This window comes from Balearica regulorum, chromosome 12 (genome assembly GCF_011004875.1).
Source record: "Balearica regulorum gibbericeps isolate bBalReg1 chromosome 12, bBalReg1.pri, whole genome shotgun sequence".
In the NCBI taxonomy this organism is placed as follows: Eukaryota; Metazoa; Chordata; class Aves; order Gruiformes; family Gruidae; genus Balearica; species Balearica regulorum.
Window position 1 is genome coordinate 17,346,137 of NC_046195.1, and position 26,148 is coordinate 17,372,284.

The window sequence follows — 26,148 nt, forward strand, 5'->3', positions numbered from 1 at the left end:
ATGCGGGGCTGTGTATGTGTGTGAATTCCTCCTCTCCAGATTTGGTTGAAAGAATTGTAGTAATGGCTTTCATAATGTTTTCCCCATGTTTTTATTTGGTGGTTAGTGGAATGATTCTTTGTGCTATTACAAACCCTTACCACATGTGCATGACGACTTCTATTTTGCAATGGCAAAACATGATTGCATCACCAAGTTTCAGTAGATGATATGAGGTGAGTCTTACTACGTCAGCTATGCTCTTAGATAACGTGCAATTTCTGCTGATCAAAATGATAGGCTCGGAATGTAAATAAATTCCATCACCAAGTTTCCCCCCCCCTCGTCATTGCTCTGCACCCCATGTAGTGATACCACACTCCATGGAGGTTAAACATCACACGTGGGAGTGGTGACGTGCGACGTGCATCAGATCTCCGGGAAGGTGTGTGGTGGAGCGTGAGACCCAGAGTGCTCCAGAAGCAAGCTGGTGTTGGAGGGGCTGCTGGGGAGCATTTACCTTTCCATGCTGTGGCAAAGTCATGAAGAAACACGCGTGGGACCTTGTTTCAGCTGCAGACATGCCAGGTAAGCAAACCATCTTATGCAATCCTGCCTCAGTTTCCTTGCCTGAAACAGCCAGCTGTGGTGCTTGGCTTCCTTGTTAGGCACCAGGACACGCAGCCAAGAAAAAGTGTTAGGAGGTGCAGCCAAGAAAGTGTTACGTGGCAGCGCTGCTGTTGATTTTATTTCCCTTTGCCTGTAGTCATTCACGGAGTTTCCTTTCCAGCTCCACCCTCACTCGGGGCTCTCCAGGGGCGCTGCCAGCCCCCCACCTTTCCCTCTGCCTCTCGGCCTTTGGGACAAAATCCTTTTGGGACAAAACTTTGGGTTTTGGATTTGGTCGGGGGACGCTTTGGGAGAAATAGTGTGAGGGGCAGGGAAGGGTAAAGGTCTGGCGGTGTGGGGGGGGGGGGGGATGCTTCTGGGGGCTGGGGATGCCGCGAGGGGGGAACGGTCCGTGGAGGGCGGGGATGCTCCAAGGTGGGATGCCCCGGGGAACCGCTCCGGAGGGGACGCTGAGAAGCGGGATGCTCCGGGGCGGCGGGTTGCGGGAAGCCCGGGGGGTTCCGGGAAGCCCCGGGGGGTTCCGGGCAGGGAGGTGCCGGCGGCGGCACCGCCCCGGGAGGGCGGGGGGGGGGGGCGGTGACAGCGACACGTGCCCGCCCCCGTACCGCGTTTGCTGAGCGGGTGCGGGAGCGGCGCGGCGCGCGCGGCCGAGATGGGCGGCTGCGGGAGCTGCGCGGGCGGCGGACAGGTAACCCCCGCCGGGACCCCCCGGCTTCACTTCCCCGGGCAGGGATCGCCTCTGGCCCGGGGGGGCTGCGGCTCTGCGCCCTCTTACCGCCTGCTCCGGGACTTGGCACGTCCTGCCGTGCCGGTTCAAACACCGACCGAATTCACTTTAAAAGAAAATTCTCAGCTGGCGGTAGGGAGGGGGGTGTGTGTGCGTGTGTTTATGTGTTCTGGGTTTTTTTTCCTGAGACTCCGGTGGATTTTGCCTGTTTTGTGCCAGCCAGATTGTTATCGTTGTCCTTACTTTTCCAGGTATCCAAGAGAACCAACTTGTAGTGGGAGGCTCGAGGTTACTCTGCGCTTTGCTGTGTATTGCGTTAGTGATGCTGCATGACATACTTGGACTTTTGGTTTTTTTAAATCTGTATTATAAAATTGCATTGGAGAACTCCTCTCCTTTCCCAGCCAACTTTGACTGAACTGATTCATCCTTATGTGTACTTGCTTGCTGAAACCGAGTTGGTTATTGATTTAGGTTAAAGAAATAAGCCACTTAAAATGTTCCCTAGAATGAAAACAAACAAAACAAACCCCAAACAAACAACAAAGAAAAACATTCGCAAAAGTGCATCAATGTAGCAAAGTTGTTCTAAGGGAAACTTTACAGGAAATTTTAGTAGTAAGGTATAGTTCTTTACAAATGCTTGAACGGATCTTTTTTTAATGAGAAATAGTCTAATTTTTCAGTGATGTTAGCATAGCAGGACTGTGGCAACTGGCAAGAAACCAGCTGGTGCCCTTAGTTTCATGACAAAGCACACTGAAAGCTGAATTACTACTATGTGGCATTAAGAAAATAGGAATTCTCACCTGGATATTTTTGTATTAATTTTCCATGATTAAGCTGTAAAATTTGTCGTGTATTTTGCAGTGATTTTGTGTCATTCTCAGAAAATGATACTGTTGAGTGGGTAGACTTAGCTGTCAGGATGAATGGATGCATTTGAGTAATAATCTTATTTGTTTGATTTCTTGCTGCTCTTCAATACCATTATAAAATGGCTTATTGTAAAGGAAATAGACTTCCGTACGGTGTAGTGTGAAGATGGATTCAGCATGTGTAGTTTCACTTTGCAGTAGCTGTGGGAATAACAATTTGAAGAAAATGGTGCAGAGAGGAAACTTTCATTTTATTTCTTCAAAAATTTTTGGCACTTTTTTCATAGAGAAGTTAAGTTTTGTGCTGTTAAGAAATGTTTAACTTTGATTATATTAAAGCAGCTGTAGAATAGTTTGTAGTTGTGTGTATTTAAGGTGTCGATTAAGAAACAAGGACATGAGGAAGGCCACCGCTGTCGTTGGCGGTTGGTGGAAGGTGGGTATCTAAACAGCACGTGGGTTCCTGTAATCATCCCCTTCTTGGCTAGTGCATAAGACTGTAACAGAGGGCTAGAAGTGTTGCTTATCATATCATTTGAGGTAATTACTACCATAACTGGCTCAACTTCCCTGCAAGGTTTTTTTTTTTCCCCAGTGGCTTTTGCATTTAATAATATAAGCAGATGTTTTTCAACTAACTGCACTGATGAAATTTGTCTTACTTGAACAGATAACTATTCAAAAATGTACCTGCTCAGGCAAGAAATGCTTCTGAGGAGAACAGTGGTTGTGCTTTGAATGTTGAAATTCAGTGGGATTTGGGGCTGCCCATGATGAAGCTGGGGTCAGGTTGTGTGTGTGGTCAGGGTGGGCTCAGGACAAGGGATAAACCTCACCCCAAAAGCCTCTTTGTTCTTCCCACTGAGATTTCCAGGCAATATTGAGTGTCTGCTTCTGCTGGTTTAGTCTGCATTGTGCTGATTTGCCCATCTCATCTCTAACTAATTCCTTATTGACAGCCGAAGGTTGCCAGGAGGCCTCCGCCAGTAGCCGTGAAATTCATGCAGGACACGTGTAGCAGCTTGCACTGTCATTTTGTTATGAGAATCTCAGGTTTGATTATGTTTTGGTCACTCCTATACCATGAACTAATTTCAGTCTGGGGCTTTGAATTTCCATCTCTCAAGGTACGGAGACATGGGGGCTCTCATCATTCCCATGCTGGTTGGGGTCCCTCTGCCCGGGCAGCAGCCTGCTGGCGTGGGACAGTGGGGAGCTTTACCTTAGCAGAGGAGAGCAAAGCATGCTAAATATGTTCTGCATTTCCTGCGTGCCGTTTCCATCCTTGAGTGGAAAATTGCTCCCGATTTCCTCAGATTTGGAGGATTTACGTTGGCGCCCTTCCCACATTCCCATTTTACTTACGGTTGTATTTATTAGATAACGCACTTGCATAGAAGCTTGTTTATAAGCAAAAGGAATGTTTTTCCCAATTATTCCTATCGAAGTTAAACAGTTAAATGTTCCCTGGGTTGTGGGGGGGCTGTTTCTCAAGACTAAATTGATCTTGCAGGATCATGAGGCTGGCAGAAGCACGAGCACCTTGAACTCTGATTTCAAATTGAGTATCAGCCTAATGGCTGTACGTGAGTGCACCGCTATTTTCTAAGCTGTTGGTGCTATAAAATCAAATCATAGAAGCAGAGGGAATATTCATATTTAAGTGATTTGTGTCTCTGAATAGCTAGACTTTCTGTGTTCCGCCTAAGGAGTAACTCATTGCCTCTGTGTGAGGGTCCTCGTGAAACCAAGAATGATAAGAGAAACTGGGCCAAGTCTCCTGTGTTTGATCAAATGATTGAGTGTTTGATCAAATGATTGATCATCTTCTTATATGCTTGGCAATTTCTCACTTGAAGGAATTAGTTTGGGTGTAACTACAGGTTTACCAGCATTGCCACGGAGCGGGGTGATCGCTGTGTGGGCAGACAGTTTTGGTCCAATTTAGTGATCACTAATAAGAAAGCCTTGTTAATGGAGGCTTCATTTCTTAGATGTGCCCCATCTTCCCTGGATTTTGGGTATTGTGTGAGTAGTAAGGTGCTACAGCGGTGCAGTCTGTCCTGCCCGGAGGATGCAATCTCCTAAAGCAGGCTCAGCTTTCGGCACCTGCAGTGCTGGGGTGAATACCGGCGTGCGTGTACTTCTGTTTGCACTAACTCATCATGTAGCTGCTCTGCATTGACATAAAGGAAGCTCTTGCTATAATTTTTAGGAAGTATTTAGGAATTACTAGTTCTCTTATTTATCAAAAAAATCCAGTCCTTTAAAAAAAGCTGCACAGCCAATCATAGGCAAATTTTAAACCCTTTAACTCATTCTTGCAACTTAAATACTTGTTTAGTTACACCTAATGATAAGACTGTGGAAAATAAGTTGTTAATTAACTTTCCTTTAAAAATTCCTGGAATGGATTTGCGCTTTGTTTTGCACAGTGTTATAAAGTCAGACAAATCAATTATCTCAGAAGAAAAAAAAAGAAGATATTTTATATGGCTGTTGTGTGTGTGCCAGTTAAGATGTTTGGATGGTATAAGGTTAACCAGGCTCCTTGATGGTCTGTACTTTTCGATTAGGAGGAGTCATTAAGGAGGATGACACAGAAGTGCGCAAAATTCGAGTGATATGGAATAAATAGAGAACAATTACTCATAATTTCATATAACTCAAGATTTTAGAGGCGAGAATAAAGGAGCAAAATTCAATGATTTATTTTTTTTTAAAGGCACTTTGTAATAAAAGGAAATACTGTTTCACACAAGCATAATTTATCTATGGAACTCATTACCGCAGTATCTTCCTGTTGCTTAAGATATAAATGAATTGTAAAAGTTGCTAGGCAAATTAATAGAGGAAAAAGTATGCTATGACTGTTAATCACAAAGATGCAGATACAATTTCTAGCTGAAGCAGCCTCTACATCACAGATTTCCTGGAAACCAGGAGATTATTTTGCAGGCAGAATCACTATATAATTTCCTGACCTTATATTCTTTCCCTGAGCATCTGCTTTTGGTCAGAGTTAGAGGCAGCTTCTTGGGCTAAATTGGTATTTGGAGTGATGCAGTTCACATACGTGCTATATGTGATGGAAATTTGGATGCGTGTTTGTCAGATCGCTGCTACTTTGTCCAAAACAGTTCCGAGCAGGTTAATGTTAGATGTAACTTCAATTTTCACACTTGGGGGAAAAACCTGCAGTAAATAGTGTGCTCGATGCTGTGTTTCTTTAAGTTTTGATTAACTGGCTGTTCATAACCATCCGTTAGGAACGCAGATTGATCTGACATTTTGCAAGGCTCCACTACAGCTGCAAAGCTTCATTGTTTTATCACTCCTGAAATAATTGGATTATTATGTGAAAATCTGGAGGATGTTATGATTTTGGTTTTGATTTCTATTTTCTTAAATGTATACTGCTTTTTTGTAAGGAGGCTTATTTCTTTTGTTATCTTCACATAAGCAACCTGCTGACCTTCAGGCATTTTTTTAACTTTTGTTTTTGATGCTTACGCCGCCTCCTGTTAAACCCCACGTCAGGGGTGATGGTGACAAATTGTGTGTGTCCGTGCTTTCCCATTGACTTCAGCTTCTGCTTCTCTAAGGAAAACAGACCCTTGAGCTGGAAGTCTTCAAGGTTGCTTATGGAATTAGAGCTAGAACATTTCCAGTTTGGTCACAAAGATGTCCAGCCTCCCCTGCCACCAGAGACAACCCTCGTGGTTGTAGGTAGGATGCATAGTGTGACCATTTTTGGTCTTGCAGGAGAGCATCTTGGTAAGACTTTTTGGTGGTCCTAATTAAAAGTAGTTAGCTTGATTGCTTGCTTATGGTTTCTTGGTTAGTTTATGGTGAGAGTTGGAGATAAATGACCCGGAGGTGACTTTTCTGCCTGCCGTGGTGGGTGCCTGTTTCATATGTATTTACACAGATGCTCCTTCACTAGCTTGTTTTCACTTTCCCACAAAAACAGCTTGCTAAAATACAAGCAAAATAGTAATGTAGGTTTTTAGATCTTTGTTTTGTTTTGTTGGCCTTTTGGGATGGGGAAAAAAAAAAGGGGATATCTTATTCATATCCTTCCTTTCTGGAAAGTACTTGTACCCTTGACAATTCTTCCTGTTGCCCACTCCCAAGAACTACATTTGTAGTTTGCAAAGTAAATTTTGCTTTACTGGAAAGTTTAGGTTTGGGCAGACTTCATTGTTTTGGAAATTCTTGGAATTGTATAGCTTTGCTGCCTTAAGATCTGAGATAAGAACTAATTTGGAAATAAAAGATTTCCAACTCTGTGTAACACTAAATTAAGACGCAGAAGCAGCTCTGTTGTCAGGATTTATGAGTGTGTGCTTTCATCCCTCTTTGCTCCTAAATAGATAAGACTTACTCTAGAAGTAAGTTTTGGCTAGGACAGGGTATATAATCTAGGTTACTTCATAATCTCTTAATGGAGATGAATGGAAATGAGCTAAATGCTAATTTATTTGAGCAGGCATTTGTCTTTGTTGCTGTTGATGTGGAGGTCGTGATGATCTGGAGCTGTCAGCAAGGATGGGGCAGACTCTTTTAGCTTGTCTTATCATGGCTGTGAAATTGTTTTTTAAAAGCCTGGCTCATTTGGGTTTACGTGAGAAGGGATTATGGAGCTCAGTTCTTTGACATTTTATTGGATACAAGGTCCCCTTAAAGTAAAATCTTATTGAACCTAGTGTTTTTGACAATTTCAAATAAAAGTATGCAAATGAATGAAGTAACATAACTCGACTCCTTGTTGCTGCTTCCCTGGGTTTCAAGTGGAATGTTTTTTGCTGTCTTCCCGCATGGGAAACATCTGCAGAACCAAATGGCAAATCATTAATGCTCATTCAATAGCAGGCTTTGTTCCCGGTTTCTTGTACTTGGAAACAATTAACTGTAGAGTTTTGTTTTGTCTTGTTTTTCTTTTTGAATGCAAACATCTAATTCCAGTTATATATTCTAGCGGATTTCATAGAAGTCCTGCTATTTGGGATTGATCGTAGTTATTTTACACTCCCTTCCCAAATTCAGATAGTGGTAATTGTGATAGTACCTTTGTGGTTGGGGTGTGGTTTTTTTTTTTTTTTTTAATGTATAAGTGGCTGAATTATGTTTAACTTTATAAAACTATAATTTAGGACACAAAGCTCATTACTAGCTAGGGGAACACATTTGACTTTTGAAATGCAGCCTGTTTCCTCCAGTTCAGGAAGGTTTCTAGTTCCTAACATCCACCAACCAACCTTGGATGTCTCAGAAACATTTAGCAAAAAATCTGTCCAGCCTTTGATACTAAGCAAATGAAAGCTGAAGACGATCAAGCATTCGTCTACTTAAGTGCAAAAGTTGTTTGAACCAGACAACCTCCTAATCTATTTAGCTGACTGTGGGCAGTTTGTGTTTCAGGACACCTGCCAAATTAGTGACTCTTGCCCATATCTGCTAGACACAGGTAACTGGAATGTGAGTAGCTCTGAAATCCAATAAAAAACATTACTGCATCCTGAAAGGTTTTTATTGACACTTGTTGCAAAAGTTTTGGTTTTGAGCTCTAAGTGGTTTTAATCCATGAAGAAATACAGGAGATGGAATAATTATGATAGCTGAATTAAAATGCCTTTTGGTGTTCACCAGAACTAAACATCCACAATTAATAAGCTCTGCTTTTTGTTTGTTAATTATGGGCTAAGTGGTAATAACTTCTGCACTTTAAACTCAGTTTGAGAATACGTGAATAGGGCATGGTAATGACAAGCGTAGTGGTCAGTCGGATCAGTTCTAAACTATCCTGCCTGGAGCTATGAATGCATGAAAGGAGAATTAAAACAAATAAATAAAAAAAACCCCAACTGTGGTATCAGTGTACAGATGAGCAGCCAGTGCGGTTGGGCAGCATGAGCAAGGAGCTGTAGATATGCTTCAGGGAAGGTATTTAAAGTTTAGCAAACTTTACCCCACCCTGCCTATGGCAAATTTACCCCAGATGAATCAGCACTAAAGTGTTTTTAAGGACTGTGTAATGTATATACAATTTTTCACAAAGAGTTGTTTGATTTGGACAGCACGGGTCTGCCGCTTGGATGTAGCGTGCCAGGAGCTCTCTGTTTGGACCTAGGATTTGTTTTCTTTGGTCTGATGCAACTGAAATGGAATAAAATCCAGCAAACTCTGGCTCTAAACGGAGCATCTCTTGAATTCTCTTTAAAATACTTTTATATTGAGGTTTGGGTATCTCATGCCAACAGATAAGGTAATCACCCCACCATTTGATGGTGTGCAGTGGGAACGAATAATGCTTTTAAAGATGCATGCTAATTCTGCCATGAATCACTGGTCCATGACAGCGTTCCTCAAAGCGTGGGGTGTTTCCTTCTTCCCTCTTCTCCCAAAATGCATTTAAGGGAGATGTGAATGAGTAATGTGTTGTGCTGCAGATGCTGAAGTGAGGCAGGCATCGGGATTGAGCGCTGCTTTGTGATACTCGCGTTAGCCCCGACTTTGGGGCCGATGATAATGCCAATGAGCCTAATTCCTACGTAGAAGCTGCCTGTAACTACAGTGAGGGCAAAGATGTGCAAAATGAAAGCTACAGGGCAGGTTTGTCATATAACCCAAATATCTTAAAAGAGCTGAAAGTGAATTTTAAATTACTTCCTCAAGCGCAAGTAAAAGAGGCGTCATCCTAACTCAGCAATGCCAGTATCTGTGTTTTGGGGAGCTTTTTTATTAGATCCCTTCCAGGAATGCACCAGAATTATCAAAACCATGCTTTACTATAGAGTTGAGGTTCTCTGAACCTCTGCAGGTAAAATCCTGAACAGGTCACTTGAATATTCAACCCTGCATGGGATTGTAGCAAATTCTTCTGTTTTAATTTTTGACCCTTTTATTTGAACTTAAATAGTTACTGGCATCATAGTTTGTGGTTTTCTTGATAATGATTTCAGTATTTAGGAGCTTCAGCTTTAGCAAACCGAAACCCCACTGTTAAGACTAGGGAAGTGCCAACGTGTCATTGCTAAAGAACATGAGTTAAATTTGCCAACTTTATCTGATCTTCTCAATGGGAAAATAATGCTGTAACAGAACCCAGACAGGGCGAATATTTCTAGTGCCAAGAGATTGAAAACTCAAATGGTGTATGGAACGATAAACCTCAAAGCTGCTTCTCTTCTGTGAGAAATGACTGGCATTTAGACATGCATTCTGGCATACGTTTAGTCTCTATAATTGGAAAAAAAGGAGGGTTTAGGTTTATGCTGTCATTTGTGTACTGAACAATTTACTGTCATGACTTCAGGGGAGCAATGTGAGTGGTTTTAGCTGCATGCATTGGCTTCTTCATATTTAAAATACTAAGTTATTGTCCAGGATGAAATTTATTCACCAGAATCAGAGCTATTAATGAGGAGGATGAAGCTCCTCTAGTCCAGGAGAAAGATATATTGATGTATTTGCTTTTCTGTGTATAACAGGATCTTGCTATTGCTAGTCTTACCCAGAAGTCAGGCTGGCATAAGCAAGAGAAGTTTTCTTGGCATTAGTGATTTGTTTGCGTGTATCTCTTTTCTGCATTATTTGTTATCAGACTAGGTGTTTTGCTGCTTAACTTCATGAAGTTCGCTGTATAACTTACGGCTTATTCTTATTGTCTAAACTACTGTCATCTGTAAAAGCATAGCTTATTCCTGATTGCTAAAATTTCTCCTAAAATTGCCTTTCCCCCCCTTTCTGTAGCAGAGATACCATAACCTTATTGCCATTTAGCCAACACAAAAACATGGTTTTCAAAGATCTTTATTTTCAGTTGTTCCCTATTAAATATCTGCTCCTGCTTCAGGATTTTTCTGAGCGTCTTATCTCAGGATCCTTTGTAACTGAATTTCGGAGTAGCTGAGGATCCATGAAGCCCACTAAAACATTCATGTATTATGAAAAAAAAAAAGTGGGGAACTTTGTGCTTAAGTTATCACACATCTAACATGGGCAGACTTGTGCAATTGTTCTCCATGCTCATAGCTGATTTCTTGGAGTTTTGAGAAATACTGTGTGTCTTTCAGCAGTTCTGCCCTAGAAAAACGTACCAGTGACAAGGAGGGGTTTTTGTCTCCCCCCAGTTATACCTGTTGTAACCTGGAGGTAGGACAGGTTCAGTGTGGCTATGAGTAAATGCCTTCTGAGGCAGAGAATCTGGTGACTGCTTCAAATGCTAAATATTTGTTTTATTCTTCATTTAAACTCCCCTGTGCTTCTCCCAGGCTCTCCATTTCATTGTGGTTGTGGTCTCTGTCCATCATCAGTCTCGATACCAGTTGGTTGTACCAATGAATGTGTGATAGCGCAGGAGATGGCACTGAAACCCTTCAACATTTGGTGAAACCAAGAGGTCCCTAAGGGAAGAGTTTATTTGTATGTGGGTTTTCCAGTCTCCCTTTCAGCTTTCTCAGTGGCAACGCACCAGGTAGCTAAGTGTAGTGATTTTCTGTAAGGAGACTTGTGGCTCTTGCAGAAAATGAGGGCTATTACTGGTGCAATTCCCTCATTCAGTGATATGCTACAACACACCAACCTCTCTTTTCTTTAGGGGCAGTTGCCTTCAGCCTCCTGCCTTTGAATTAAGAGACTGTAAAAACGCTGGGTCACTTTATCTACAGATATACCCAAACCGTGTGGAGACGTTAAATCTAAAAAAAAATTTGATCGTGCAGATCGATACCGATTCAAAGTAATTTCACCTCTTCTGCGTACCCAACTTTCACTGTGAGCTCTGGCCCCGGCACGTGCCGTGTTGCTGGTGGGGAGAGGAGCGAGCTGCGGGAAGGAAGGAAAGAGGGCAAACTCTAACTGTCCTGTTCAATCCAAGTTAGCATCAGGCTATTTCTATGGATCAAAGGTATTCTGTTTATACCACTTTGGTAAATTGTGGTTGAATAAAGAATCTTGCAGAGCTTTTAATAGATCTTTCCTCTATTATCACCGAATTTTGATAAGTAGTGTGACAGTAATAGTTATTTAGGGAGCAATGCTGGCACATGCACAAGTAATTTGCATGTAAGCACAAACTTTTTATTTAAATCTGTGACTTAAGTGCTAGTAAGAGGCATTGGCTTATTCGGCCTCCAGTGGAAACGAGTCTCCAATTTCCTTCCTAGGTTTGTTTTCCCTGAAAGCTATGAAAAGGGACGATCTATTTCTGTGCACCTCTTGTTATAAAAATATACTTTTTGTTATGAGAGAGGTGAACAAGGACTTGAAGGAGAGAGTGAGGAGGAAGGAGGCTGCAGGGCTGGATTCCCACCAGAGCTCCTCCAGACAGGCACCGATGACTCCAACACGTGGCTCCCTGCTTCTCTCCTGATCTTGTGTTTCTCCTCGTGTCAGCCCTGATAAAACCTCTCCTTTTTCTATTTATTTTAGAGCTTTCCTTATCTCACTCTTACTCTGCTTGTACCTACATCTCTCCTTCCCCTTGCTGCTCATCAGCTTTCCCTCTTCCCCTGCTCCTGGAGGTGCCCTGCTCCAGGTACCACCTTTCCCAGGGATCACCCGCTGTGATTGGGAGCAGGGAGGCAAATTATAAAACAGATATAGTCAATGGTAAAGAAATATCTTCATTGCTGGCTTGATCTCGGCACGTAGCACAGTGCAAGATCTTCCAGGGGCAAGATCTGTCGCTCCAGGATCTTTCTTGGCGTCTGGTTTGACACGTGCATCGTCCCCTGCGGTACGGGGCTGCAGGAAGCAGATCTTCACGCCTAGGTGTCCCCGGAGAGGGCTGATGCTGGGCAGCTGCCATTGCACTGTAAAGATCGTATTTGATCGTACGGGCTTGGTACGGTCCCGTCAATTAGATTGAAAAGGCTGAAGGGGCCTTCTGGCTTGCACAGGTACAATGAGAAACTACGGTATTTTGAAGGAAGCTGAAAGAGTGGAAGGAACTTGTGAAATATTTTTGTAAAAATACACCCAAACACTTCCTCCTTCATTTCCCCCATACATACTCATCATTTTTTTTTCTGTTTTTGAATAGAGAGAAACAAACTGAAAGCAATACTTCTATAAGCTGGAGGCAGGTGCAGGGTTTTTTTCAGTAACTTTCACTATTAGATGCTATTTTAAGATGCTTGTAGCAGCTGGTCGTTCTGTTATTTCTCGTAGTTACTGTCTGCTCATGAATGTTGAGAAGAAAGCTCTCCAGATTGTGCAAAAGAGTCTCTAAGGAGTTAGAGCATCCTTGTCTCCTCTCTTGTGTGAAAAGTGGAGGAAGATCTGTGCTTGTTTCATGGTTGTGAAAGATGGAGCTCATCACATTTGAGCCAGTTAAAAAAACAAAAAAAAGAAAAGCCAAGCATGGGATCTAAAAGCCCAGAGCCTAAAAACCCAGAGATCTGTAAAACCCATCCCCCGCCCCCCCAACCAACAAACCCAAAACATTTAAAAAAAAAAAAAAAAAGTCTTAAGATGCCTGTATTATCTGCATATAATAAACATGCTTTTCTTAAGCTTTGTATTTACCCTAGATAGTATTTGTGATCTTCTGCAAGGACTGTAGATTTCTTTCAGTTTACATCAAGAAAATAAGGCTGGTTTCTTTTGATCATCTTATTTCCATTCAAGCATTGAAGCATATAAAATGATCTTTTATGAAGCACTTATACTGTTTTGGCTGACAGCAACAGATCAAGTTTTATTTTATATTTTATTTTATTTATGTTTACGTTTAGCATCCCACTATGCTTTGCAAGTGGATCTACAGCAACAGAGCAATAGAAGAGCAGGATCTGTATCAACAGACTGGCATCGTTTGAAGCCCTGCAGGGAAGCCTAAGCTCAAAGGCAATGCCAAGATTTGGAAGCTGGACACGACTCTGCTTTTGCAGCAAGTCGCCTATGCAGTGAAGACGTTAGCTACAGTTCAGCAGTGCGCTCCCTTTGCTTGTTAGTACTAAAAATAATTCTAACACTGATTTCCCCAGGGTAATTAGTCTGTGCAGAATCAGACTGAGATTAGACTTTTTCTGGTGCCTTATCAAATTTAAGCTCAGGTATTTACCATATGCTGTAAGACACAGCTGCAGGAAGAAAAGGCTGTCTCGCTTTCTCGATGTTGTGATGTACGTATCTAATTCAGCATCCCTTGTTAGCTCCTGTGACCACAGCCAGAGAGGGAATGGCTTCAGGCCCACCGAGGTCAGCCTTTCGTTTCGGACTTGTTTTTACTGTAAAAGAAGCGCAACGCTTGGAGGTGTTGATAATCCAAGGGACATCCTGCCCCTGGTAAGGTGTTCCCTTTTCTTTTAAATGTCACATGTGAGTGTAACTCGTGCTGGGTTTGGAATGCTCCAGGGGAAACTGGTAACTCTGAACAAAGGGTTACTTTATTTGGATGGTTTTTTTTATCTCCGTGGCTGTTGATGCTTATCATAAACCAGATAAGTACTGAAATAAGCCATTGCAAAGAAGGAGTAGTAGGTTTCTTTTTTGCTAAAGTAATTCCACTCTTTATAGTAATGATTCATGTTTGACTGGGTTCTAGACACAGTGATGGGGAAAACCTGGGGTACTGAGTATGATCTGTTATAGAAATAACCACCCAGGACGTATGGTTGTTTAGCCATCCGGGAGCTGTTTCCCTGATAATTTCCTTTTTCTCCCAGCGAGAAATGGTTTAACTTACGGTTCCTAGGGACAGAAGGTGGGATTTATAACAAAAAAACTAGCAGAGGGGTATGAAAAAAGGATCCCAGTCCCTTTCCCCCGATCCTTTTTCTCCTTCTTTACATCACCCTTGTTTCTGAGCGCCCTAAATTCAGAAATTACAAATCTAAAATGGTTATACTTTTAGTATAACTTTCAGTAGCCAAATACTGTGCTACATAGCAGAATTTTGCTTGTAACTTGAGCAATGTCTCCTGTGTTAGGTTTTAAGGCAGCAGATCTGTGGAGGCAGGCAGAGATTGGGGTGAATGTCCTGTGCTGGAACAGCCAGAATCAACAGAGGTTTTACAATGAGGGAGTTTCATGAGTCTCTTCCAGTTTGAACCTCTGTGAAGACGCATGCAAGATGAGGAACATCTTCCTGACAGCCTCTAACGCATGTTAGGATTTTTGGCTACGATGGGTTTAAACGTCGGCTAGCGTTTAGTGGCAGCTGGCTGAATTGGACGTTGCGAAGGTGGACGGCATGCAAAGTGACCCAACGTTTTCACCTTAATTGCATAAGCGAATGGAGTACAATGATTACTAGATTTATGAAAGTTGTAATAGCGGTGGTGGTGCGCTCGGTTGCATTCTTATCTTCTTGCTGGCTTTGAGGAAGCTTCTTGACAGCGTTAGCAGGGAGTGTTTCGGGGGTGCTTCAGCGAGCATTGTGCACTTCTGCGTGTGCAGGGAATGATTACTTCGTGAAGACAGACAGTGTATTCTATAATTTCCAATATGTAAATCAATTTGGGTTTGTTTGCCAGTTTAGTTATAGTGTGCACTTTTATAATGTTTTCAGAGTGTCTTGCAGTATTTCTCACTTGTGGCTTTTCTGGCTCCCTGACAAGACAGTAAGTGAGGTAGAATTGCAGAATGATTTCTCTAGGCTTTCAACGGCATTTGAAATATCTCTTATAGCCACCTGTTACAACACCTAAAAAATCATTTAGCTCTAAATATTATCACAATTAAAGGAAGTAAGTAGGGAGTGTTATAATGAAAGAAACCAAAGCACATTAAAAAAACAAAAAAAAATTCCCAAGGACCATAACTAGAAGATACTTAAGGGAAGATAAAATGGTAGAAATATTTGTTATATCAGTCAGATGGTGAGCTGTGACCAACCTGGTTGTTGCTAATTCTTTTCTTCTAGCCCCTATCGCCCCCAAAAGAGAAGACGCAGCATAAGAAAAAGATATAATGGCAGGTGCAATCAAAAGTGGTTTTGCTGAAGGAAGAGATTAAACTATATGGATTCTGCTGAGCATTTGAGATCTAGCAGCATATTAGAGTAGACTGAAGAAGATAGGCTAGAAAGATATTTCTTATTACATAAGAACAAGGAGCATTCAATTAAATTGAAAACAACAAAGCTAAAATTGCAAGCAGGAAATGTTTCTCTTGGAATAATTACTGTTTGCAGCTTTTTGCTACAATGTTCTGTTGATGCGAGTAAAGAGGCCAAGAATTTGGCAAAGCACGCTTTTCCCTGTGGTCGCTTAGGGAATATTTGGCGATACGGTTGGCACTGAACTTCTGAGGCTGTGGAAGGAAGAGGGAAAACTTCTGGCCTGTGGAGGATAAGGAGTATGTGAACAGCATGTTGGTACTGACAGCGCATTTTTTTACAAGCAGTGGAGAATGAGGGTTTATTGATATTGCTCAGTATGGTAAAGAAAAGCAGAAAAAAGTTGACGTAGGGAGAAAGAACGGGCTGGTTTTATGAGGAACTCGTGCCTCAATTAGGAGCAGGAGTTGTGCATGTGAATAGGTGCCGGTGTGGCACGGGGTCCCCCAGGAAGCCTGGCACCCCTGGCTCCAGCACCGTGCTGGCAGAGGGGGGGTCCCCATCCCTGGTCTTCCAGGGCATCTCTGGGGAACAGATTTATGGTCATGGTGGTGATGCGTGTGTTTTCTGCATGAACTGGGGGAGTGAAGAAAAAAAAAAAGCTGGTCTATGGATGGCAGATGTCAGAGTGCATTTGCGCTTCAGAGTGTATTTACCCTTTTCTAAGACTAGAACAGATTGTGTATTTTTGTTTGTGTGTTATAACCATCATTTGGATTACTCTGTAAATACCGTATTTATAAAAGAAAAGTTATAGCTGCGGCAGGAGTGTGAGTGTAAAGGTTCGGAGGTGGAGTATGGCCAAGCTCCTTGGCAATCCAGGGCTGAGCTTGCTGCTTCTGGGGCCTCGGTCCAGGCAACCCGGTGCACCCTGTGCAGCAAATATCATCACCGTGTTGCCTCAGCGTGGGACCTGCTAGGTGGCAGGTAGATGGAGCCATCGCTGCTGTCCTGACCAAAACTCAGAAACTTTTCCCCCCAATTTTTTATCCTGTTTTTTTTGGTTTTTTTTCTTTCTTCTTCCACTGTGATTCTGCCTGGCTTGAGGGCTCTGCTCATTCTGGGTTCAATGCAAGTGGGTCTCAGAGATACAGTATGGTCCCTGCACCATCCTTGCTGACTGGGCATTTCTATTCAGCGACTGAAGGAATGTAGCTGGAAAAAAAAACATTCAACTGGGGGAAAGTAACTGGAAAAATCTACAGGAACAAGCCCGCTGCTAGGAAACAAAATCTTAGAGCAAACAAAATAAAAACGACAGCAGTGGGTCGTCAAAATGAGAGGGGTGGAGAATAACAGGAAGGGAATAGGAAGCAGTAAGAGCCTTGGGAAGTGGATGTGGAGCTGGTCCTGCCTTTATTTACAGTGTCTTTACTGCAGCAGGTTTCTACACATGTAGGCGAGCAAAGCAGAGCGCGCTGGCAGCAGATGAGTTGTTTAAATGAGTCCCAACAGTGGTGTTTCATAATGTTTTGTGCAAATGTGTTTAGCCTAATAATTTCTGTTGTTGGCATGCGATGTAACGCTACCAAGGAGGCCTGCGGCTGCTTTGTTAAGTTTTTACTGAAAGAAGGAAGAACCTAAGTGAAAGCTATCAGCTGATGAGAGCAAATTCAGCCAAATTCAGTCTCTGAGCTTGTGCTGGGCATTAGGTGCTGCTCCAACATGGGCTTTCCTACCTCTCTGGTCAAACGTATTAGCGTTGACATTTATTTCTTTTCTCCTATCTCTGTAAATCTGATTATCTTGCACTTTGCCCTGAGTGTAGTGAGAGAAGAAAGCCCTGCCATGCCTTTGTGTGCCTCAAATCTCCCTCTGTGAGGGTCAGAAAATTGTTTTTGCTTCTCAGTGATGCTGTGAGGGGGAAAAAATAATTTCAGTCTGTCCATGTGTACTTTGATACTGGGTCTGACTTTTGGAGATAAAATACTGTGTTAAGCTGATATATCTGTACTAGCACACCTTCCTATTTGGGCAAAAATTGTTGCTGCCTTGTGAATGCATGTAATGCCATTAAAGGTTATTATTTTTCATATGGAATATAACGATGCTGATATTAATCACCAGTATAAATGGGGGGAGGATTGTGCAGGTTTAGTTACATAGTAATACGGTTAAAGCATTTTTTGTAGATGCCTGAAAACTCTGCAAGTATAGTGGGGTTAGTCATAAAATTATTTAAATAAGTTATTAACTGGCTATACAACTTCATTCAAATTAATGAATGTACGAGTAGATTTTTTTTTTGAAAGCAGGCAGTGATTTCTCTATCTGTGTTTATCCAACAGTTGTATTACTGTTGCCTCTTCTGGCGTTTTCCCTGGTGATCAGGAAGACAGTGAGAGAAGTAATTTTTGGTCAACTGTGCAAATACTAGAACATAAATGGGCTATGAGTGTTGGAAGCAGCGGTCACGTAGTTAGCGGTATACATTTCTAAGGATATAGGTATATGCTCTAAGCTCTGTGTGTGTGTCTTTGGGAATGTAAAGGAGTAAATCTGCAGGATTCATCAGCTTTTTTCTTAATGAGCTTTGATGATTTGACTGTCTTTGCTTCACAGAATAAGGATGGTTACTCAGCTGTTAACCACAGAAGATACTGTCCATGAGGATATTCCTGTGCACAGAAGAGGTGTCCGTTCGACCGCTCCCCTACAATGCAGATACAGTAGGTGATCTTATTTTGACTCTGTTCTTCTTGTCCCTCCCTACTGTATAAATGCTCAGTATGAATTAACTCAAAGACAAGAGCCCACTGGCAGGTTTTCAAAATCTGTAAATGATCCATCCATCCATTTTCGTCCTCATTTTTTAATGAGGAAAATTAATTCTGCAGTGATGATTTTCACTGGCAGTGGGTTAACATAAAGGGGTGTTTGGGGGTCTCAGCTGGGATTTCTCATGTCCTACGTGTCCTCTTCAGCCTCAGACACTTAGGTTATGGAACTGTTTGGCTTGTTGTGCTTGGTTACTAACATGTCGTGTAAGAATTCATGTAGCCTAGAAAATGGCAAAAGAAAAACGTTGCACAGCCTGGAAAAGCATCAGCAGAAATTACGGTGCCAGCTTTGCCAGCATTTTTTGCGTATAAGCGTTATCACGATTTAACTCCCATCAGTAAGTTTTCTACAGAAACAGTTTCAAATTGGATAAATCTCAAATTTTTGCAGAAGAAGAAATATAAGGACTCCTCTTAGCAATCATAAAGTAGTGGGCAGACATTGCATTTTAGTGTAGGATTAAATACTTGTTCCGGCTGTTTTCCTCCTAAATAATCAAATCTACCCACCAGGTTGTATTTGGAAGCACTTACTAATGCGGCATGCTTTGTTTTAACTGTTTAGAAAAATGACTGAAAGTTTCAAGATGAGACAACATGAATCATAATCTACAGCGGCTGTTCACTTTCGTGATTGACTTGTCTTCTTCCTACGTTCCTTTTAGTCACCCTGGGAATCGCTGAAGCAGTTTCGTGCAGGAGGCATTGCTGAGATTCCCCTTGCAGCAATGGACTTGGATAAACCATCCGTCTGGGGATCCCTGAAACAGAAAACTAGACCCTTCCTGCAAAACCTAAGCGTGAAGAAGACAAAGAAGAGGTCTAGCAAAGTGGTGGAGAGGAAGGTCCACTCCTTGGACCGACGCCTCAGCATGTCGGTGCCTGACATGCTGGAGGTGGAGACTGTTACAGAAGAAGAAACGACTTATTCGAGTACTCGGGTGTTGTCAAGCTGCTCCCCCAAGAGCTTCTCCAGGTCTGTGGTGTCCCTGAAAAGCAGAAGCACTTCGGTGAGGCCGGCAGGAGAGGACTGGCCGTGGGCACCGCAGCAGGCGATGTGCACGGAGGTGACAGTCGCCCACCCGGACACGCAAGTTGTGGGCAGCCCCGTGTCCGAGGGGAAGAGGAAATCCAGTGATGACCTCTTTGAGCTGCTGCAGAGAGCTCGTCTGAGCGCTGCTCTGTCGGATGAGGGGGCAGAGGTAGGTGCTTGGGCCCCAGCTGGGCTCTGTGGCCGTCTCGGGCTCATAGTGCTTCTCCTTAATTGCCTGGGTTATACAGGGATGGAGGAGGGGGCCCTATTCAAGGAATGAATGGGGGATAAAAATAAGCATAAACCATACATGATATATAAATTACTGGAGACTAATTCCAATATCTGTTCTGTCTGGAGCTGCAAAATACCCTACTCCAATTTTTATTCTGGAAAGGTTACAATACTTCAGAGTTTTCAGATTTGTTGGAATTGCTCGCTTAAGTCAAAAGTTGTTGCAGCCTCCTTAGCTTGAAATGTGCTGCTGATACATTTGCCATAGTTATGCTTTTCAGTTAATATAGCTTTACCAGGGTTGCTATATAGCAAAATCAACTTACCATCTGCCCATTCGTGACCCAGATGAAGGCAAGAGGTGAAAGCTGACGGGTGAGCAAGGTGAACTCTGCCTGTACCTGGAGTTAACCAAAACAAGCACATGATGGAGAACAGTGAACATGTAGCATCATGCTCAGGGCTGTCCTTTGGGTTTGCATTGCGATTAATTGCAAAACCAAAGCGTTTCCTCTGCATTCCCCATCTTGTCTCCCTTCTTCCCTTCTCCCCTGCCTCTGCGGTCAGTATTTCTGTGGCTGGACATAAAGTCCCATGAACAGGAGGGTCAGAGTCCAATGTGCTTCAAATCTGACACAAAACAGTCATTCCTGCCTGGTCTGAGCGAAGTGGGGAACCCTGGGGAGTTGTACGATGGCTTTATAACATAGACAGCAAGGTGAAGATTGTGGCTGTGTGAAAAATTTGTTTTATTTATGTTTTGTGGAAGTGTATATCCTCCTGTTGAATTTTCACTGGGAAGGTTAGATTTTGAACTTTGTTTTGAGGCCTTTTCACCCATAACCTAGATGTTACAGCTATGGTAAGCTGCTTTCTGTAGTCATCCGAGATGCAAAAATGGGAAACAGACGTTTTGGTTTAAAGTCCTTTGGGAGTGGGGATTTCACAGGTTAATTAACTTTTTTTTTTTTTAACTGCATGTTCAAAATGATGGTTAGTGCCGCTATGGGGAAAATGATCCTTTCTGATATAAAACTGCTTGTTCTGCACCTCGAAGGTCTGTGTATTGTTGTCAAATCAGTGTTAGCTCCTAGTCTGTTGTGATGCAAAAGTGTCAGACCTGTAGTTACTGACCATCACTTTATGAACATGTCATTATTTTAGGAGTTTTTCCTAAAATAATGATAGCAGCAGTTCTTTCCTGCTGTTGTAGACCAGAAACTCTAACCTAAAATTTGCTGCAGCAGCACCAAAGTTAATTCTAAAACCTGCTTTGACTTTGGGCAAACTAAGTGTTTTCGGAGAGGGAGATACTTGTATAGTGATGGAATAGTTTAACTTCAAGTTTCTTCCAGACACACGGTCTGAGTCTATTCTCTGCAGCATTTAAATCTTTCCCAAATTGTGTATTTGTATATGTGCTTGTGTCTGTAAATCATTTAATATTTACTTTTATACCAAATCATCTTGCTATGTGAATATCCTACCTTCCTTCCTATAGTCTGCCTCCAATTACAACTTTTAAATGCAGAAAGAGATTCTTTTTTCCTAAAAAATACATAGCAGAGTGTGAAGTAAAGAAAAATAGAAATAGATAAGGAATATTGAATGACCTTAATTTTTAAGTCAAATTTGGTTAAAAAAAAATCAATATTCAGCTGTTCATTAACTTCATTGAACAGCTACAAAATTTGTACTGTCCCCTCGGATGGGGACAGTTTATTGCAGAAGTTTTGGTCCCCTAACACTGGGTGGGGTTGCTGTGAGGAGCACGACAATAGCTCTCATCGTTCTTTTGTGAGCATCCTTCACTGATCAGTGAGGCAAATCAGAAGGCAGGCAGATCCCTGGAACAAAACAAACTAAAAAAAGCAGAAATGTAGGTTGAGCTTTTTTCCCCCTGAATTGCTTGTCACATGCCACCTACTCATTTCCTGGTTGTCTTTGGTCACCCAATATCATCAGATACTTTCCGAGCCTCATGCATGAGCTCAGTGTGAGCTTGTGGTTTTTACACTCGTCTGAACTCTCAGTACAGAGCTGTCAGTGGTAGGAGCATGGCATCTTCAGCAAAGGCTCTTGCCACGTGCACCATGTTTCCATTTGCTACGAGATTTACTTTATCTCTTCTCTACTGCAGCCCAGCAAGGCAAATCTGAAGGCTGAAGGAGCAACTGAAGTTGCCTTGAACCCTTCCCCGAGTCATTCAGGTTGCAAAGGGCACCGTTAATGCCACTTTTTGCAGTTGGGTTTTGCCCGTGGCCATGTGTCGTTGCAGAAGTACTCTAACACTGCTGCTTCGTCTTCTTGCTAACACCTTGCAGTGAGTCACTGGCAACCCAAATCCTTGTCCCGTTGCTGATGCACTCAGTGCCCTTGTTTTTTGAATCATTTTTCTGCAGAAACCGAGAGGAGATAGAGGTGGCAAATCTTGTCAGGAGGAACATTTGATTGATTTATATATATATATACACACACACGTTCATATATGTATACTCTTGTTTGATTTTGGTTTTACACAAATACATTTGGGACTATGACCTACTTGGTGGATGTGGCTACATTTGTTTATGCTTTAAGGTGCAGAAACATCACTGTAGTTAGATAAAATAGAGATTTCCAGACCGTGTTTTCAGAGAGGGTTTTATCTATATTCAGTGATCTCACTGCAATTAGCTACCTAGACTAATAGCAATTTATGTTAAATGGAGCTAAAATGAAAAAACAAGGGTTTTTATTTAAAATTATAATTTTTGTACAGAATCATCTATATAATGCAAGTAAACAAAAAGCAGAATAAAGACAACATTATAACTTTGAGGGTAATTTTTTATTATAAACTATATCAAGCTAGCAGAGAATACTTTTTATTATTATAATTCCAAGACAGTTCTTTGATTCTGTGTTTATGCCATGTAAAACAAGCTGTAAAGAGAAACCATCATCAGTGCCAGTGATGGTGCCTGAAGGAGACTCCTGTGAAGCTAAAGACTATGAGAAATACTAGGTTTAATGTACACAACTGAGATTTTATGCATACTAGTCAGGAAATTCAAAGTTAGGGTTCCCCGAGCAGCTGTAACTCAGCTCTGTTGTGCGAGAAAACTCTGGTGCTGCTCTTTATGATGATAATTTTGCTACTTTTAATGTGTTTTTGCAAGGTGGCCAAGTTATGATTACTGTGGGAACCATAATGTTAAATTTTCTGTCATGCAAGTGAAATTTTACTTGCAATGCCGGATTACTGTACTTCCCGATGTGTTTGGGGGGAGGAAGAGGAGAAGAATTACACAAAAGCATATTTATATTTATTTCAGCATATCAGTATCTCTAAGATTTATGGTGCAGGAGCTGTTTCTTTTTTTTTAATGGTTGTCTAGTGCTCCACACAAAGCAGCGCTCATCTGAGAGATTTGGATGTTACCACACTGCACGTAACAACATTTTCACGTGAGGATCGAATTCCCCCTTGTGTGCATTTCTGTAGACTGAGGTTATACTTCGCATAAATCTTTGTATTTGAACGGGCTGTGATTGTCCTGCATTAGACCAAAAGAGTTACCCAGGCACGTAGGTTCTCCTCAGCTAAAACGGTGATCACAGGCTGTCCTAGCAGTCAAAATAGCGTCAGAGTTGTCTTGACCGATGAGTCCCTCCTGCGTGTCCAGAGAGCCTAGATGCCGTGCCACCATAGCCTCAGTATTTAGGAAGAAATGTTTGACTTCCTCTTCTATGCTGGGCACCAGATAAAAATTCTTCGGGTCTTCCAGTTACTGCAGAAAGTGGGGGGATGTCCAGCATCTTTTTTTCCCTTCGACCATTTCTTTCTAACTTCCCTGAGCTTTTTTATTTTTGAAAAACAAACCAACCAACCCAACCCAAACAAAACAAAACTTTTCCTGGACCTTGCCTTTTGGGTGATGAAGGAGAAATTGTAGTCAAGTGAGAGAGCAGCTGGCTCTCCAGCCCCCCGGGATATTGCTGCTGCCACTACTTCTGACATTTTTTTTATTTCATCTTAGCGAGGACACTTGGAGATTCAACAAATAAAATCCTGCTCAGGAATTAGGGGTCAGCATCGCAACGCTGACTGATAAGTCACCAGATGCAATAACCCTCAGGCATCAGCAGAGTTTGTGGTAAGGACTGAAAGCACAGGTCTCTACTGGGAAGGAGAAGAATTTATTTCAATAGCTAGAAGCAAACATTTTTTTTTTTTTTTAGATTAAACTCAAGAGACTAAGTGCAGTTACTGTAAAACAGGAAAAAGAAATTTATATCTAAATTATGGAGGGGAAGGTTCTGTAAACAGAAGTAAAAGTATTTCACTGGTTACACATACGTATGAGTACTTTCTTGACTAATGCTAGGAGTATTTTATTGATCCCTATATTACTGTTGTCTACTTCATTGTATCTTTTTTTTATAGTACCCATGTGGAGAAATGGATCTAGACTCTTCCATATCATCTCAAATTTTTGATGATCAGATGGTAAGTCCTTTCATTTTAAAGCATTTGGAAACTTCATCGGAAGCACAAATTATTTTAGTTCTAGGTACTTTGCTTCTACAAGTTTAAAAACCCAGCAGGTGAAGAAGCTTCTATAGATTTCTCCAGTGTGGTTTTTTTGGTTGGTTGGGTTTTTTTGTTTAGTGGTGGTTTTGTGCTTTTTTCTTTGTAGTAGTGCAAAGCAATTGCTGATGTTTTAAATAGACCTGAATGCTCTGGATATTTTTTTTTAAGTATTCTATAATTTCTATGTTGTACTGGTAAATGATGAGAGCATCAGCATAAATACTGAAAGAGCAGCCCAGGAACAAACTGGATTAAAATAAAGACAGCGAGTACCTTAATTTGTAGGGTTTGGTGTACAACAAAACCTAAATTTTAAGGCAGTGTGAAAAGGCACTGGCAGTTTTGACACGTGCTCTTCTCACGTAAAGCGTATTTGCCTATTCCGGATGAACTTCTCTACCTTTGCCCTCTGGTAACCTCTCAAGTGCTGTCCAGAGGCTGGTTTCACCAAGTATGCCGGCTGGATGATGATGATGAGGTGTGTAACCCTGGCAGCATCTCCTCTCGAGTTTGCTGCTGTAAAACCTCACAACTAGCATTGATTGCCCACTGCTGCGTTTCTGTCTTTTAGAACTGTGTAAAGAAATGCTGTCCTCTCCAGTAGCTATGTGAAATGTGTACTCAGATGAGTATGAATGGACTCGATCCTTATGGGTCCCTTCCAACTTGAGGTATTCTATGAATGCACAAGAAACAGCTAGGAAAAAAAAAAATGCAGTAAGTTGGTAAGATTTGGAAAATGTGTGCCTGTGCATTTATGATTGTTAATATTACCACTCATTTTCAGGTCTTACCCTCTTTGTGTTACCCCTTGCTTTGTACCTGATGCCGATAATTAGTTATTTGTGTAATGAAACAAAGCCTGGGAAGGTTGGTGGTGGGGGGGGGGGTTTCTCCTTTCTGTAAATGGTTGTCCTAAGGAGAGATGAGAACTTTGTCTCTGTAAAACTGAGAGAACACCTGCTTCATTCATGGTCTGCTTCAGGAGGTGTGCAGTGGTGACTGATTTCTTTGTTCTCCTTAGGCTCTAGAGGAAGCAAACGATTGCTTGAGTGACCTGCCCAGCCCCTTTGCCTACCTGCTGACCATCCACCTGAAGGAAGGTCGGAACCTGGTTATCAGAGATCGCTGTGGTGAGCCCCACCTTTCCTCTGATTTCCTTTAAAATTCACATGGCTCTCCTTTCTCTGACTTCAGTTTGGCAGCAGTTGGCTTCTTTTCTTATCTCTGATGCAACAAGTCATTGGCTTGTGTCCCTTGCCCAGGTCTGAGCACTCAACGATCGGTTTTATCCGCCTTAGGTACACAGGAGAGGGAGCTGCCGTCTGCCTGCGCAGCTGCAAAGCACCGCCGTGGCTGTTAGCATCTCTATCTGTTCAAGAACTGCAGAGTCATTTATCCTGAGAAATTCTATTTGAGCTTAAAAAAAAAAAAAAGAGCCAAAGAATATTTTGAAATTTATTAAATGGAGCTGCTCTTAGGAGTGCTTTTTGGGTTATCTGCTAAGATTTTAATAAAAGGGAAACCATAGGAGCAGGGCTGTAAGCCAGCCATCTGCCTTCTAACCGGGGATGGAATTCCTGGAAAACCTGGCTCTTCTTCAGACTGTTGTAACAGGGAGTAAAGGCGCTTGTAAGCATCCGTTGGTAGTTCCTCTGCTTGCTGTGGAGGGGAGAGCTGTCCTGCCAGAGGCTCTGCGGAGGCTCGTAGGGCTCTGCAGCAGCAGCCGCTTCGGGACCTTCGATCCGAACCTGTCAGAGAGCTTTTCCATGTGCTCAGTCTTTCTGCATTTTAGATTTATTCTTTACTTCGTATTTTTTTTTCTGCATGTGGAAGCAGTTCTGATATTTTGCATTGCAAAATGAATGAGCAATTTCTTTCTTTCGAGATGAGGGTTTATTCATACAGGGATACAGAAAATGAGCTTGCACAGCCTAAAGGCCTGTGAAGGTTTGCGTCTGGAGGGACCTGTATGGATTTTAGAAACCTTCTCACATGGGGTGTTTATTGGGATTTCTGATATCTCATTTAACTTTTGCCATGCTGGCTTTTTATATCTTCACAAAACAGTAACTCTTGGCTAAGCGTATGCTTGTTTTTCCTCCCAGGTTCCAGTTTTTGGAAGGAGTGAATGAATACTTAGATTAAGATCTTCACTGTTTAAACAGAAGGTTGTGCTTCCTGACAGAGTAGCAGTTCATCAGAATTATTAGCAAGCTGCACAAGCCAGGGCACATCCAGC

General features: G+C 42.1%; 1 protein-coding gene across 5 annotated transcripts in view; it reads left to right on the plus strand.

The window, feature by feature from the left end:
• Nucleotides 1-219: 219 nt before the first annotated feature.
• MCTP2 (multiple C2 and transmembrane domain containing 2) overlaps nucleotides 220-26,148 on the plus strand; it is a 121,504-nt gene continuing 95,575 nt past the window's right edge. For 2 of the 5 annotated variants that reach the window (XM_075764206.1, XM_075764211.1), the window contains exons 1-5: nucleotides 1,190-1,297; nucleotides 17,846-17,952; nucleotides 18,729-19,265; nucleotides 23,760-23,822; nucleotides 24,931-25,039. In XM_075764206.1, the coding sequence (XP_075620321.1) occupies nucleotides 17,890-17,952; nucleotides 18,729-19,265; nucleotides 23,760-23,822; nucleotides 24,931-25,039 (772 nt within the window). In that variant the 5' untranslated portion in view covers nucleotides 1,190-1,297; nucleotides 17,846-17,889. Of the gene's footprint in view, nucleotides 568-1,189; nucleotides 1,298-1,587; nucleotides 1,643-12,944; nucleotides 13,171-17,845; nucleotides 17,953-18,728; nucleotides 19,266-23,759; nucleotides 23,823-24,930; nucleotides 25,040-26,148 lie in introns of those variants that run through there. The other 3 variants (XM_075764209.1, XM_075764207.1, XM_075764210.1) reach the window with 3 other exon arrangements.